Source organism: Phodopus roborovskii, unplaced genomic scaffold, assembly GCF_943737965.1.
Source record: "Phodopus roborovskii unplaced genomic scaffold, PHOROB, whole genome shotgun sequence".
Classification (NCBI taxonomy): Eukaryota; Metazoa; Chordata; class Mammalia; order Rodentia; family Cricetidae; genus Phodopus; species Phodopus roborovskii.
In genome coordinates, this window is record NW_026126599.1 from 8,993,968 (window position 1) to 9,009,749 (window position 15,782).

Genomic DNA, 15,782 nt, shown 5'->3' on the forward strand with positions numbered 1-15,782 from the left:
TGATTCTCAGCATCCACATGGTGGTTCACAAACATCTGTAACTCCAGTTCCCAGGGATCGACGCCCTCTATGGACACTGCACGCATGTGGTCCACATACATAGATTCAAGCAAAACATTCAAACATAAAATAAGATAAATGAATCTTTAAAAAAAGTAAAATATATAGTAACTTTAATTATCATAACTTGAAATTAAAACATTAAGACAATATATTTAAGCAATAACATTATTTATAACACCCCCCCGCAGTCTCTGGGGGGGTTGGCTATTAATTATTGCCATATTGTTGAATTCCTATATTTTTCTTCTGCAATGTCTAACTTGCTGTTAATACTGCTCAAAAGGCTTTTAAAAATCCCTGATAATAGCCAGGCAGTGGTGGGGCACACCTTTAATCCCAACACTCTGGACGGGAGGGTCTCAGTGAGTTTGATGGCAGCCTGATCTACAAAGCTACACAGAGAAACCCTGTCTCAAGAAACAAAAAATAAAATAAAAGCTAAACAAAAGAAAAAAATCCCTGATATTAGTTTTCATGTCTATAAGATTGTTTCAAACTTGTAGTATACCTTCCATGCATCTCCTCTGGACATTGGAAATAGTTGTGATTATTTACTAACAATATAATAACTAATGATAACAATTAGATATCAATTCTGGGACAGTGTCACCGAGTTATGGTGCCTCATTCTGCCCAGTGAGAACAGGGACCATGCCCAGCCCTGCACGAGTGCCCACTGCCATTCCCTCTCATCATTTTGGTGGGTTCTGTCTCAGCATGTAGAAGCTTCCACACACAGACATTCTATTGTACTGAATACTTGAGGAGGGCCCTCCCTCTGCAGATGCCCAGGGATGTCATTTTGGACATTTGTTTCTAGTTCTAGGTCCTGCAAACTCTAACAGCTTTGGTCTCCTGAGACTCTCAGATCCAACTCTCTAACATAAACTGTGTGTAGGTTCCCAGCTGGTGCCTTCTCCCCCTTAACAATGACTGAGCAAGGCCAGAAGGCAGTCAGAGGGACAGTGACCTGCCTCAAATTGCCAGATGTTCAGGATCTTAAAACCATTCCATCGCTGCTGCTGCTGCTCTCATTGCGCAGAGCAGACATGCCTACCATAGCAGTTAGAGCCAGTCCTAGGATGAGAAGGGCTCTTACCTGATTAATGTGTCATCATCCACGATGACTAACCATGCCACTTTGTCATGACTGTGGTTCAAAAATCTTTCCAGAATGGCAAAGGTTTTCCCACAATGACCTAGGAAAGGTAAGAAGAAAACTGTAAGTGTATTATTTGCTATATACAGCATACATTTATTTGTTTGTTTAGTCTATTTATTTATTTTAAAGCTTTGTTTATTTACTATGTATACAGTGTTCTGCATGAATTTCCTGTAAGGCTGTTGGGAATTGAACTCAGGACCTCTGGAAGAGCAATCAGTGCTCTTAACCCCTGAGCCCTCTCTCCAGCCCTGTTAGTTTAGTTTTAAAGTAATGGAAAAGCCTGAACGCTGACAAGCACAATAATAACTTGAAATTTTCCCAGAAATTAGCCTTCCCTAATTCTCATGTAAGCTGAATTAATCCCTTTCCTCCCTAAGGTGTTTGGCCATGATGCTTTATCACAGCAACCGAAACTCTAAGGCAAAGCCTATAATTCTAGCACTTGGAGGTGGATGCAGCAGGATCCAGCACAGTGGCTTTAAAGGCCACCCTGGGCTACATGAGACCAACCCAAAACCAAACCAAAGTGTTTTCCACTAGTAAACTCCCCCATCTGGAAGGAAAACCAGATAGACTCAGAAGCACACTCTAATCAAAATACAGACACCGCTTACTGAATATCTGAGCACTACAAGAATGTGCCAGGTGCTCAGAAAGTCAAAGTATGAACTAGACCAGAGACTTGGGATGACACAAGCTGTGTGTGGGAAGCTGACAGACTAACTTGTCACCTCCCGTTCTGGTCATGACAAACTGTGGAGTTGAGAAACCACTACCATTCATCTGTATTGTGACTGTCACGAGCTCAATGCTAGGGTGCATCATATCCTACCCAAAATGCAGAGCTTCTGTTTGTACTAAAAGTCCCATGTGAGAGCCTGTATGTATCTACAGGTAAAGATGCTCAGTGGAAACAGAGAAAAAGAAAAACTAACATAAGAAATCCTAGTGCTTAGATTTCGGTTTATCCTGACTTGCTGAATGTACACAGTCTGGGATTTTAAACCCAGGGGATAGTAAGAATTCAGGGCTCACCTCTGTCCGTATTGGGAACCCCCAGGTCCACAGTGGGAATGGGACTTTCTGCATAGTCACTGTAGTATTCGATAAGGCTTGCCTGTGCCGCCCACGTCTTCTTTACAATGGGTACTGAAAACACAGCGGAGGGGATTGTCACAGGCATGCCACAGAAAGAAATGAACATTGACACGGGCAGCATGACCCTGCAGAGAAGCAACTTCTTCCTTAGTGTCCCCAGACTTGGTGCTTGCCCAGTACCCAAGGGAATGGCAGTGTCGTCTGCTGCCGGCCATGGGACCGACCACTCTACCTGAAGTATTGCTTGCTGGCAGCCCCGGGTGCACGCATCCATTTTACCCCCATGTAATAAAGCATTGTTCACAATACTGCCTTGTTCAGATCAATTGTGAATCATTTCTCTTTTTCCAAAAGGTCCTTTCATTTACCTCTCCATAAATGGATTCTTAGAATATTTTTGGAAGCTAGAGAGATGGCTCAGTGGTTGAGAGCACTGACTGCTCTTGTACGGGACTCAGGTCCAAGCACCTACAAGGTGGCTCATAACTACCTGTAGCTCTAGTTACAGGGGATATGATGCCCTCTTTTTACCTCCTTGGGCATCAGGTACACATACTCTCATGCAGGCAAAACCTTCACATACGTAAAATAAAATACATATAAAATGTGTTTTGTATGTATGTGTGGATATGCACTATGTGAGGCATGTGTGCGTGCACGTGTGTGATGTGCACATCTGTCAGCACAGAGGTGGGAGGAGGGCTTGGGGTGCCCTCATCCATCACCCTCTGCCTTATATCATCCGAGGCAGGGTCTCTCACTGAGCCTGGAACTTGTGTTACTCAGCTAGGCCACATGTTCAAACACATGAGCTGATGGACTTCCCATCATGGAATAAAATCATACTGAATCAAGGAAGCTTGCCATAGAGTTATTTTAAATTGAAACAGAGTAAAAATTTATTATTCAAAAAAAAAAAGAGGAAGAAATCCCAATGGCACGGGTAGTATGAATCTTTCTAGATGCAGTGGAAGACATATCTCACTCTAAGGGACAGCAGAATAACCCATCTTACCCCTATGAATCAACTTGCAAAATTGCCTCGTGTGACAAGTGACATTTGAACATTTTATAAACGTTCAATCCATCAATGTGAACATAGTCAAGAGTGACGGGCTGTTCTGATTCTGAGGAATTTATTATTATAAACTGGCAAATGGGCCTTTTCTCTCCAGGTACAATTCAGTGACCACAAAAGGGAAGTCCTGGTGGTATTTTTCTTCCCCAGAGAGTGTTAGGGACACACAGGTGTGCAAAGTTCTCGCTTTTGAAGACTTAAGTGCCCCTAAGCAGGAAAACCATCCCTCCTGGCTGGTCAAAACAACATCGGGAACATATTCAGCCATTCAACAGCCAGGTAGAGTGAGGGAACACATGACTCCCTTCAGTTAATTCATATTTAATCACCTTGTCCGATTAGTGTGGCCTTCCAACTGGGGGCATTTTAATGCAAGCCTCGCCTTGTAAGGAACTGAGTTGTGTGCCTGTACCTGAAGCCTGTTTCATCAGAGGTGGCAGCTATGACATTGTCTAATACAGTCACTAAGATTTGCTTCCCTTGGACAAGATCACAGCGGGAAAGATTTTTCCTTTTTTTTTTTTTTTTTTTTTTTTTTTGAAAACAATAGTGTTGTTTTTAAGACCTAGGGAAAAGCTGAGAAAAAGCTAATAGCTGAGGAAATCGCACTTAACGATTTTAATTAGAAGCCACAGGAGACCATGTCACACCCCGTCTATGGTGATGAACGGAAACTGCCTACTCCAGGAATGTGAGACATGTGTATGCACCGTACGACGGCGTGGCAGAACGAGGCAGAGAAAACACTTAAGGGTTCCTGACAACTCACATCACACAATGAAGACCCTATAACGCAAGAGAAGTCACTGAGGGGTATCATACTTCAAATGGTGTCAAAACATAATACTCCCTACAGTTAAAAAAAAAAAAGTAAAATACTTTTTGCTATGAAGGCAGGGTTTAAATGAGTCCACCAGACCCAAGATAAATGATAAGTAGGTGCTTATTAAGGCAGCACTTACACAGATAGGAGCAAATAACCTCTGTGGTCTCCCTGCTCCAGGAGATGCGGTCTCTGTCCTTCCGATGCTCTCTCTCCACAACCCGGGAGAGAGCCCCTCCTCTACCTTATGATGGGTCATGTCTGCACTTGAGACCACACCCAAAGGGTGTGGCCAGCACTACAAGTTCACTGGCAAAGCAAGATGCCACTACATTGCTATGTTCTAAGAATTTTCTATTCTATTTCTGTCAGAATCCACACAAAGTCAGTAGCATTGCTCTTTTGTGGTTAGGGATACAAGTAAACTTGTTAAGAGATTTGAAGTTGGTCTTGTTATCAGTTCATCATGATGATATAAAGATATGAATTCTATGTTCATTAAACCTTGCCATTCTGACCCTCATCCTCTTCCACGGATGTGATGGGAGGTCATGAAGCAGGTGGGTCCACAAGAAATAGCATGGTCGACTCTCAGTTTTTCAAAAATATAGTTTTTTATCTGTTTTTTTTTTTCCCCTCCCCTTCACTGCCATTTGGCTTTTGTTCCTTCAAGGACTTCTACCCCAGAGATCAGGAAAAGAGGAACCCTAGCCCCCATCTGTGTATTCTGCTTGGATAGTACTATGCTTTGATGGGGGCCCCACCCAGTGTGTGCTGTGGGTCACAGGCGGCCTCCAATTCCTTGCTTCCCTTCCTCATTGCCACTGCAAAGGGAAGACCTGCTCACACAGCTTCTGTCCAACCCCTAACTGGCCTTGAGCACAGCCAGGCATCAACATGAACATCAAAGACAATTTATCAAGTGAGGTTTGTAATAATCCAAGAGGTATAGTCAGGCTAGAGCAAGGAGACCTCCTGTTGTCAATGGTGGTAGAGTAGCATTGGAGGCTCACTAAGAGCTGTTACCTCCAAGCCAAAAGAATGGCGTGTACCTGGGGCTGGAGAGATGGCTCAGCGGTTTACAGCACTTGTTCTTAACTGTGTTCAATTCCCAGCATCCACAAGGCGGCTCACAACCGTCCTAACTCCCATTCCAGGGAACCTGATGCCCTCTTCTGACCTCCACAGGCACCAGGCATAAAATAAATAAATAAATTGTGGAATCTACCTCTGGATGGAAACATGCCATTGTCTCCTCCAATTGGGCAGGTAATGAATGACCCACCCCCTCAGGAAGACAGGTTCACCTTCAGCCATGTTGAAGAGGTGGGAGGGATAATTATCCCTTTAATAAGACAATATACTCTTCCTTCCCAGAATCCTTGCTCCTGTACAGTCATTATAGGTCTCCCTGGGAGCTTCTGCTAGATCTGCCCACTTTAGAAAAGCATAACTTCTCCTTTTTCTGCTGTTTTGCCTCCAGATGCTAACTAGAGCACGTGTGCTTCCCCTGGTACTCTGGATTTCTCACAATTTTCCTATAGCTCCTTCCCTGGCATGGCCCCTTGTCCATCATGTGTCTGACCTCCATGCCCACTCAACTCAGATGCCATGGTCTCCTCATTATCTCCCACATCTAGGCAGGTGCCAAGAATTATAGTTTGCCTGCTTGGAATTTTTCTTTTAAATGCTAATTAAACAGTCCTAGGGTTTCTGCTTAAATCTGCTCTTAAATTTACTTATTAATGAGACTAAGCACCCAAGAGGGGATCCTGATTTCCTGGTAACATATGGCGACTGTAGCAGGACACCCCCACATTTCTGGTAACAAGAGGCCGTGCTATGTGGCTCACCTGTCTCTAGAAAGTCAAGGGTATCACAGTAATTGTCTAGCATAAGGAACTGTCAACATAAGGTCAGATTAGGGAATGGCTATAACACAGAGAGAGAGAGAGAGAGAGAGAGAGAGAGAGAGAGAGAGAGAGAGAGAGAGAGAGAGAAGCTATTATGGCATTGTCTGCCACTGGCAGGATAACTGGTCAATCTGTGGGCTAACTGGTGGTTAGATTACTTAGTGAACTATTTTTATTACCTTTAAATTGTGTGTGTGTGTGTGTGTATTCCTGCATGTGAGTAGGTATACACAAGTGGCAAAAGTATCAAATCCCCTGACATGGAATTAGGTGACTGTGAGCTGGCTGACACTGGTGCTGGGAATGGAGCATAGGTCATCTGGGAGAGCAGTACATGTTTTTAACCTGAGTCAGCTCTTCAGCCCTGGACTAGACCTTTAAAGGAGACTGCAGAGCCCAGTGGCCAGGCAGGATTTGCTTCCACCCAGCAAAAGACAGAGCCAATCTCCCTACAAAGTTGTCTTCACAAACCAAGGCATGGAAGCTTAAAGATAGTTCACTTATAGAAACTCACGTGTGAGAGCTTCAGACTTAGGTCTCTCATCTCAGTCCCAACAGATTCAGAAATGAATTCTTAAGGTTTTTATAATTTTAAAAAAATGTTTAAACTCTAAATCCAAGGATAAAAACATTTCATAGCTATCTGGGAGAAAAATTATCTCAATCTTAAAGAAATAAGAAAACTAAATTACTCAAAATTCAGAACCCATAATGAACACACATTCACTTGCATGGATTATGAAAAATACAACAGGTGAGACATTTAATTTTTTTCTGTTTCTCTACCATCTGAAAAATATGCTTTAAAGCAAAAATTACAGTGTCATCTCTTACTTTCCACATTATTCTCACCATCAATATAACAAAAATAATCACTATTCTGAGGGTAGCTTCAAGATCAACTAAATCAATGTAAATATGTTTCCAGCAAAACAAAAATTTTAAAAATCTAGTGTATTCCTCTATTACCTTTTCCCCAGTGTTAAAGATTTACTTTTGGTGTATGTATTGGGTGCTTGTCTACATGTATGTCTGTACGCCATGTGTGTGCAGTGCCCTTTAGGGGAGGCCAGAAGAGGGAGCCAGATCCCCTGGAACTAGAATTATAGATGGTTGTGAGTTGCTATGTGGGTGCTACAAACTGAACCTGGGTCCTCTGGGATAGCAGCCAGTGCTCTTAACCACTCCATCCCCTCAAAGATATTTTTTCAAAATCACCCCACAGAGCCCTTCCAGATATTAAATTTAGGTTAAATTTATGATAAATAAAAGTCTCCTTTCAACTCCTTTATTGATCTTAACAGTACATGCTATAGGCCTCCTTGTATAATAAATACATATATTTACTCAGTCAAATTTAATAGATTTGGGATTTGACATGACAAATTCAGGTAGGTCTAAAGACATGATTAATACACTTTTACTGGTTTTTAATTGGTGACGATGTCATAGGTCACAAGATAAATCCAAATTATCATATTCTTACATTTATAAACCTCTTCTCCCTTAAAACATAACCTATGTGGATTGTGTTATAGCATAAAATATGTACATGAATTTCTCAATACTCTAATCCCATGACCATGATGGTTGCCTTAGGAAGCTTCCTACATACACATGACACCCTGTGCAATCAGTCTACATAAAATGTGCTAAAATCAGATCATGCAAAGGAATGTCTTGTTCTGAGCATCAAAACGCGTTGATTCAAATGCAACATGAAAAGAGGAATTGTGCCAATTATATCTAGGATGGGTCTTTTCTTCTAGCATTGTCCTCATAACTAGCAAAATTCTATAATGAAACAAAACAACATTTATCTGCACACTGGGGGTTCCGTACATTGGGCCATTGTTTCTAAGGTGAGTTTTGTTTTGTTTTGTTTCTCTTTTCCAATACAAACACTCAATGAGAAAATCCATGTTCTTCATTAAAAAGTGCCAGTGTGTACATGTGAAATAAATATAAAGGGGATATTCTCTATTGGGATAGTATTACCTTGGAAGCCCCTCTGGTAGTTTCCATACGGTTTGGCCACTGAGCCTGCACACAGTGGGACCCTTTACAGAACAGAATGTCACCCACCCACACACACTGCCCCAAGGCTGACACAGCTGAGTTTCCCATTTTCAATTTAAGGTGCTGATCTCAACAATATTTAGAAGATCTATTCGCACCCATGCGTCAATACAAAATTGCCTCTCCTAAGTGATCTCCCAGGGAGTGGAGTGGCCCAGCAAGGAACCCTGATTAAATAGTCACTTTCCCTTCAGCTTCCACTATCATAATCACCCATCTTGAATTTGCACCTGGCCTGCACTGTTTCAAAGACATTTTGGATCTTCAAAGTTCAAGAAAAATGAATAGGGCAAAACATACTTCTATCACCGTGAAATTTCTTGCATGTTTTCACTGCAACAAAAATCTCCTCCTTACTCACTGGTGTTCCCTAAAAAGAGGAGGGGGGGAGAGAAAAGAAAAAAAAATTATATACATCTGTGTGTCAGCATTATCTACACTTCATGCCCATAGGAGATCTTACAACTATAGTTAAAATTAATCCATGGCATAGCTATCTAATCTATCTATGGTAGTTCTAGGGAAGAAAGGGAATGTGTATGGAAAGTGACAATGAAGGCTCTAGAGTCAACCAGCACAGGACCCGAATCCCAGCTTGAACCTGGACCTACATCCAGTCCAGCCCCAAACCTATTTCCCAGCCCAGCACTATTTGCATCCCAGCTCAGCCTTGGTCCTGCATCCCAGCCCAGCCCTGGACCTGCATCCTAGCTCAGTCTTGGTCCTGCATCCCAGCTTAGCCTTGGTCCTGCATCCCAGCCCAGCCCTGGTCCTGCTTCCCAGCTTAGACTTGGTCCTGCATCCCAGCCCAGCCCTGGACCTGCATCCCAGCTCAGCAGTTACAGACTATGAGTCATACAAACAAGTCCCTTAAACTCTCTGAACTTCCATCTTGTCATTTAGGAGTCAGGAATGAGAACCGCCAAGGGGCTGCTGCCACTACTAACTCACTAGGCCCATGGTAGGTAACTAATGAATGTTAGCCGCTCTCCTCATTTTCTCACCTGGCAGAGACTTTGACAAAGGGAGAAGACAAAGGATGACTTCATATGTAAGTGGGAGCTATCTGCTTCTCTAGGTGTGACCATGCTTGGCACCGAAAGCCATGGATGATCTCTTTATTTTGTCATTTATTTCGTCTAGGCCAGGGCTGCTTTGTCCTCTGCTAAAGAGAGAACTGCTTCACACCCCTGGTGGGAGCAAGGTCACACAGGTGGGAAGCAGACCCCCGAGGGATTTGATGACCATGCATACCGAAGGACTTCAGCTGCTTCCTGGGGGCTGGAGTGCTGGCCCCACTTACTGCTTAAAGTTTTTGTGGATGACTCGAGTCACCTGGGAAGGAGGATGCTCAGGTGAGGAATCACTTCCATCAGTCTGGCCTCTGGGCATGTCTGTGGGACATTCTCTTGATTACAGATTGATGGGGGAGGACCCAGACCACTGTGGGTGGTGTCCTCCCTGGGCAGATGGTCCTGGGTTCTATAAGAAAGCTGGCTGAGCAAGCCATGGGGAGCAAGCCAGTGAGCAGTGTCCCTCCGTGTTCTCTGCTTCAGTTCCTGCCTCCAGGATCCTGCCTCGAGCACCCTATCATCAGTGGTGGGTGGTGGTCAGGATGTGTAAGCCAAATAAACCCTTTCCTCCCTGACTTCATTTTGGTCACAGTTTATCACAGCAACAGAAAAAACAAACCACAACACCCCCACTTGACTGTCTTCAGTCTGTAGTAACAGCCATGGTGACACCACCATGAAGTTGGGGTTAGTTCATAGTGATGTACCCCAGCTCTACCACGCTACTCAAGACACCAAGAGCATTACAGAGCGAACAGGTTTTATGTATAGAAAGACCAGTTGCCCACTGGGAACTGCAAAGATTACAGGCACCCCACCCCCACTGCCACACCGTGGTGTGTGTGTATACCTTTTAAGATGGCACACACAGCCTTTTCCATAACTGGTTTGAGAACAACACACACTGTATGACGGTGCTGAATGTATTTTCTCTGACAAGAAAAAAAGGAGGAGGGATTAACAATCTACTAAACTTCAGAGTCTCCAGGCCCATGGTGGCAGTAGACCATAGGTCTTCATGGAAACTTAGTGTCCTGTGTGAGTTCTGAATTGTCCCAGGTGAACTCAAAAGCAAGGTCACATGCTGAAGAGTGGTACAGGCAGGGCGCGTCACAGAAAAGGCCTGCACTCGCCTTTCTAAGAAGTGGAACAAAAATTCCCATCACCACACATACCAACAAAGGGTATGACATGGGCAGAGGGTGCTGAACCCAGCCCTCTGTTCTCACTCTGGCCAGGCAGCCTTCTCCAAGCACCCGCCACTGCGGTGCTGCTCCTTCAACGGATCTGACTGGAGCTTCCCTTCCCTGGCTTTCTAAGCCTGGAAAAGCCACACCTAAGTGACTAAGAGCATTAACGGCTACGGCATCTTTAGACTTCCAGAACATCTGGCAACCCTCGGGTACCTTCAGAATGTGCGGCTCACCTCCTCATTCTTTAAACACAAAGCATAGAAAAGACTGTGAGATAGTTGGGAGCAGCTCAGGAAAGCAACGTTAATGAGCTGTGGCTGAGGGTGGGTGGGTGGAGGGAGGAGAGGGGGAAAAACAGGGAGGAAGGGGTAAGGACAGAGGGGCAGATGGGACACACAGCCTTTCCCACAACTAGCTGAAAACATACACACTGAATGAGGTTGGTGAATGCATTTTCCCTCACAAGAAAAATATATTTACTAGTAAGTTCCAGAGTCTTCAGGTCCATGATGAGAGCACACACACACACACACACACACACACACACACACACACACATACACACACACACACACACACACACACACACAGACCTTCCCCCCACAGCGTGACAACAGAGGAGATCTGTAATGTTTGCAGTCCCCAATGGGCAACTAGTCTTTCTAGACATAAATCCTGTTTGCTCTGTAATGGTCTTGGAGCCTTGAGTAGTGGACCTTTTATGACAAAGGCCCTACTAAGTACACATAGATTCCTGCCCATCACCCACTGTATCTCCTTTCCCTGCCCAGTGTTCCCTGCACTTCCTTCTCCTGCCCAGTGTCCCCTGCACCTCCATCCCCTGCCCAGTGTCCCCTGAACCTCTTTCCCCTGCCCATCACCCTCTGCACCTCCTTCCCCACAAAAGCCTTTTCATGTCTATGTTCTCTAAGACAGTCTCTTTGGGAAACAACACTTCCCATCTTCTAGTACACTAGTCTTAAATGATCCATTTGTTTCCCACGGCTCTTATCTCCCTGGTGCTGGCTGTCAAGTGGTAAGCAGATGGACCTGGATCCAGGAACACTAACTCTCCATGCATCTCTCATCTCAATATAGGTGATAGGAATAGCAACAGCACTTACCTATAAGGCATATGGCATATGGCTGTGGCCAGGCTCAGAGCAAAAGCTGATTTATTTTTAAGTGAGTGACTTAGTAGGATAATGTTATGTCCACAACACATAAATGTTATACACACAATATGTGCATTTTCCTTTGAACCACAAGGAAGTGTTGCTGTTTTTACTTACACAAAGTGGCAGAAAAGAATGGAACGTGGTGGCACAGTGGGAGCCAGCATCGTCTGTACAAAACTCAGGCACATGAGTGAGGGGAGAGCCTCCACCCTTGTCCCAGATGTAGAGGGCAACCTGTCTCAAGACAAGAGAGTTGCAGAGAAGAAAGAGCTAAACTGTAGTGATATGTTATTTATGATATAATAAAGCTGGCCTGAAGATTCAGAAAGCAAAGTCAGCCTCAAGCTACAGTAATCAGGCAGCAGTGACACACACACCTTTAATCCCAGCAGCCAGAAGCCAGGAGGTGGTGGTACACACCTTTAATCTTAGGACTCAGGATTAAGAGATACAAGGATCTCTGTGAGTGCAAGGCCACCCAGAGCTACATGAGTGAATCAGTCTAAAAGAGTTAATCCCAACAATAGGGAAGTATATAAGACAGAAGCAACGTCTCAGAGAGGAGTTCATTCTCCAGCCACACTGAGATGAGGCAGCAGTTTGAGACTTGGAGAAGAGCTCATGCATAGATCAGACCTTTCAGCCTGAGGTAGTGGTGAGAGCTAGTGGTTGGCTACTTTGCTTTTCTGATATTCAGCTTAGAGTCTGAACCCCAACATCAGTCTTTTGATCCTTTTATTTATTCCTGTTACACTAAAGAAAAATAACAAATACAGGAAGGTACAAAATGTCCGAAGGGGCAGCAGGATACACCTAGAAAAGGCATTACGTTGAACAATTCCCTGTAGCCCCCAGTTTAAAAAAAAAAATGGTAATGCCACATAGATTGATCTGATCTTTTATAATCAATAAACAGTTAACCATGAATCATGCAAAACAAAATGAACCATGAAAGAAAAAAACTGTAAAGATGACAGGAAGTAGTTTGAGGAAGGCGAGCCAAGTCAGCACAGAAACTGATACAAGGATACAACACCACAGTCTGGTACCCAGAACAACCAGTAGCTGACTTGCTAGAAATACCTGTGGTGGAGTGAATGAGAACTGTCCCCACAGGCTCACCTGTTTGGATGCTTGCTCCCCAGCTGCTGGAACTGCTTGGGAAGGATTAGGAGGTGTGGCCTGTTGGAGCTGAGCTCCTGGAATCTGCCTGTCCTTGCTTCCCAGCACTGGGATGACAGCTGGGCTGCTGTACCAGGCTCTTATGTGTGTGCTAGAGGTCTGAACTCAAATCCCCATGCTTATATAAGTGCTTTACAAACTAAGCCTTCTGTTCCACTTTTTTTAAAAAAAAATGTATTTTTTAAAGTTAAGTTGCAGTTCAAAAGAGTTTTAAATTACCTTGCAATAGAGAACCTCACAGGTAGTTGTGGCACATACCAAAAACATTCATAGAAACAATGATTACCATAATGAAAAACCAGGAGCCAAGCAGACACTCACTATCAAGAAAGAATAATATTATGTTAATACAAGAGACCACTATATAGGGCTAGAGAGATGGCTCAACATTTACAAGCACTTTCTGATCTTGCAGAGGACCTGGGTCAAATTCACAGCACCCACTGGTGGCTCAGACCTGCCAGTTCCAGGGGATCTGATGCCCCCTCTGGCCTCTGTGGATACTGTACATACACAGTACACATGCATACACAGAGACAAACACTCATACACTCATACATAAAGATAAATCAATCTTTAAAAAAAGAATGAGACAGAGAGCACCGTGGTAAGTAACACTCCCTTGGCTAGAGCTGCATATACCAACATAAACAAACTCCCAGTTACAGCGATGCTCCTGGTCCAATTCCAATGTCACAAAGTCCGGAAGGGTACAAGTGCTTAAGCACCAAGCAATAGAGGGAGGTTTTCTGTGATGTTTTGGCATGCTTTTAAACATTCACCTCCGGACTCATCTACTTACCTAAGAAAGCAAAGAATCACAAACCAACCTCCCCCACCAACTCCCACTTCTTCTCCACCCACTGCTGTGACATCATCTCAGTGGGGAGAACACGAGGTTGTGTGAGGAAAGGGGATAGAAAATTTAAACCACGACTTTTGTATGAAAATACATGACTATTTTTTTCTTTGGCACAGAGTTAGTGACAACAGTCGTGAACTTTCCAGCTAGGCTGTGTGTACAACCACTGAGCCCCACCCCAACCACTGAGCCCCACCCCAACCACTGAGCCCCACCCCAACCACTGAGCCCCACCCCAACCACTGAGCCCCGCCCCAATCACTGAGCCCTGCCCCAACCACTGAGCCCCGCCCCCAACAAAAGGGGCACCTCCTTGACCACTATGTCTTAGTCAAATCATGACATACCTCATGCTTTAAATCTATCGTGAAATCAGACTTCAGGGGCTCACTCTTTAACCTCTTGGCAAGCCTAGAAAATAGAGACATTTGATTTTAGTTTTTTAGAGATAACAGATTTGTGAGACGTTCTAATAGTTGAAAACAGATAAAAATACAAGTTTTAAGGTAAGAGTGTACACTGGGTTTGGAAGGAAAATGCCAGTTTTCTTTCAAGACACTTTTTTTTCTTTAAAAACATCTTCATGGTTCCTTTCCTAAAAGGAATAGAGCTCCATACTCCCGCCTGGCCCAGGGGGGCTCTGCTTTCCACCAGCGTCCAGAGTCTTAATCCCCATGTGCTCCCTGGAACACACCCCTCCCTGCCCCATCCAGTCCTCTCTTTCCAGGCTTCACATAGCAAACCTTTCATTTTTAAGAACAACTCTAAGGAACCATCCCTGAAAGTCAGCTCCTCACTAGCCCATCAGGACAAACACTGTCACGATCCCTGAGTGTGGCGATGAACAAGAGTTGCCATCTTCACATACTTTAGACCAAGAGCAAGCCCAAACGAATTCTGTCTGTCTGTCTCTAACAAAGGGCCTATTCTACATATATTCAACACTGCAGGGAAAGGAATGGAGAACATCTGTTCTTAATTTTTAAATTTCGTATTTATTTTATTTATATGGATGTTTTGCCTGCAGGTATGTCTGTGTGACACCTGCATGCAGAGCCCAGGGAGGCCAGAAGGAGGCACTGAATCCCTTGGAACTGGAATCACACATGGCTATGAAATGCCACATGGGTGCTGAGAACCAAGCCAGGGTCCTCTGAAAGAGCAGCGGGTACTCTTAACTACTGAGCCACCTCTCCAGCCCCTTAATCAAAAGTTTATCAGAGTTTATAGGGGAAAATTTACTAACCCAGAATAGAACTCAAAATCACAAACAGATGTTATCAACCTATACCCACTGCTTCCAACATTTACAGTGAATAGATCTTTTCTTTAAGGTTGCTTCCAAACTATTAGCTGCTTTTAGCAAGTGATCAACACAACACACACATACACACACACACACACACACACACACACACACACACAGACACACACACACGTGGGGAGGGAGGAAGCAAGCTTTAATAATAATTGTTTAATAAATCTTGTGGGCTTCATTATCTTAATTTTTTTTTATTCCTTGCCTGCACCAGAGGGAAGCAAAATATAATCTAAACCACCAGAGTTTGGATTTGTTACTATGCTAAAGTCTATATTTTTTTTTCACTTGACTGTTTTTGCTAACAGGAGAAAAGGTGGGCAGAAGGGAGGGAGAAGACCACAGTTATTGACTAATGCTCTCATTTGTTCATCACTGTTCAGTGTGGTAAAAAGCAGATGACACTGAATGCGGAGGTCACCTGGTACCAGAATTACAGGGGCATGTTGGGAGCTTTTTGAACTCTGAAAAAAAAAAAAAAAAAACCAGGCTCTTGACCCTAATTCCATTAGCCATAGTTGGCTGCAGCTTTTGATGAACATTTGCATTCTTATATTCCTATGCTGAATATATAAAAGTCCTCTTAGGAGGAGCAGCTTTCACCTTTGGGGAGGTCAGTAGCCATCATAAAGGGGTCCAAAGCCATCCAAAAGCAGCCTGAGGGAGCTGTGTGCTCTTCAGGGGTCCCAGTGAGAAGGCGTTAGCACTAAACTAGAGGGCAGGCATTGCCAGCTACTGAAACTGCAAATTCCTTCAT

The 15,782-nt window shown here is 43.9% G+C and overlaps 1 protein-coding gene across 1 annotated transcript in view; it reads right to left on the bottom strand.

Moving 5' to 3' along the window:
- The window catches only part of B3glct (beta 3-glucosyltransferase), a 57,333-nt gene that overhangs the window by 13,397 nt on the left and 28,154 nt on the right, over positions 1–15,782 (bottom strand). The window contains exons 6-10 of the mRNA XM_051205583.1: positions 14,055–14,118; positions 11,778–11,897; positions 8,520–8,589; positions 2,264–2,377; positions 1,163–1,262 (exon numbers count right to left, since the gene is read on the bottom strand). Of these exons, the coding sequence (XP_051061540.1) occupies positions 1,163–1,262; positions 2,264–2,377; positions 8,520–8,589; positions 11,778–11,897; positions 14,055–14,118 (468 nt within the window). The remainder of the gene's footprint in view (positions 1–1,162; positions 1,263–2,263; positions 2,378–8,519; positions 8,590–11,777; positions 11,898–14,054; positions 14,119–15,782) is intronic.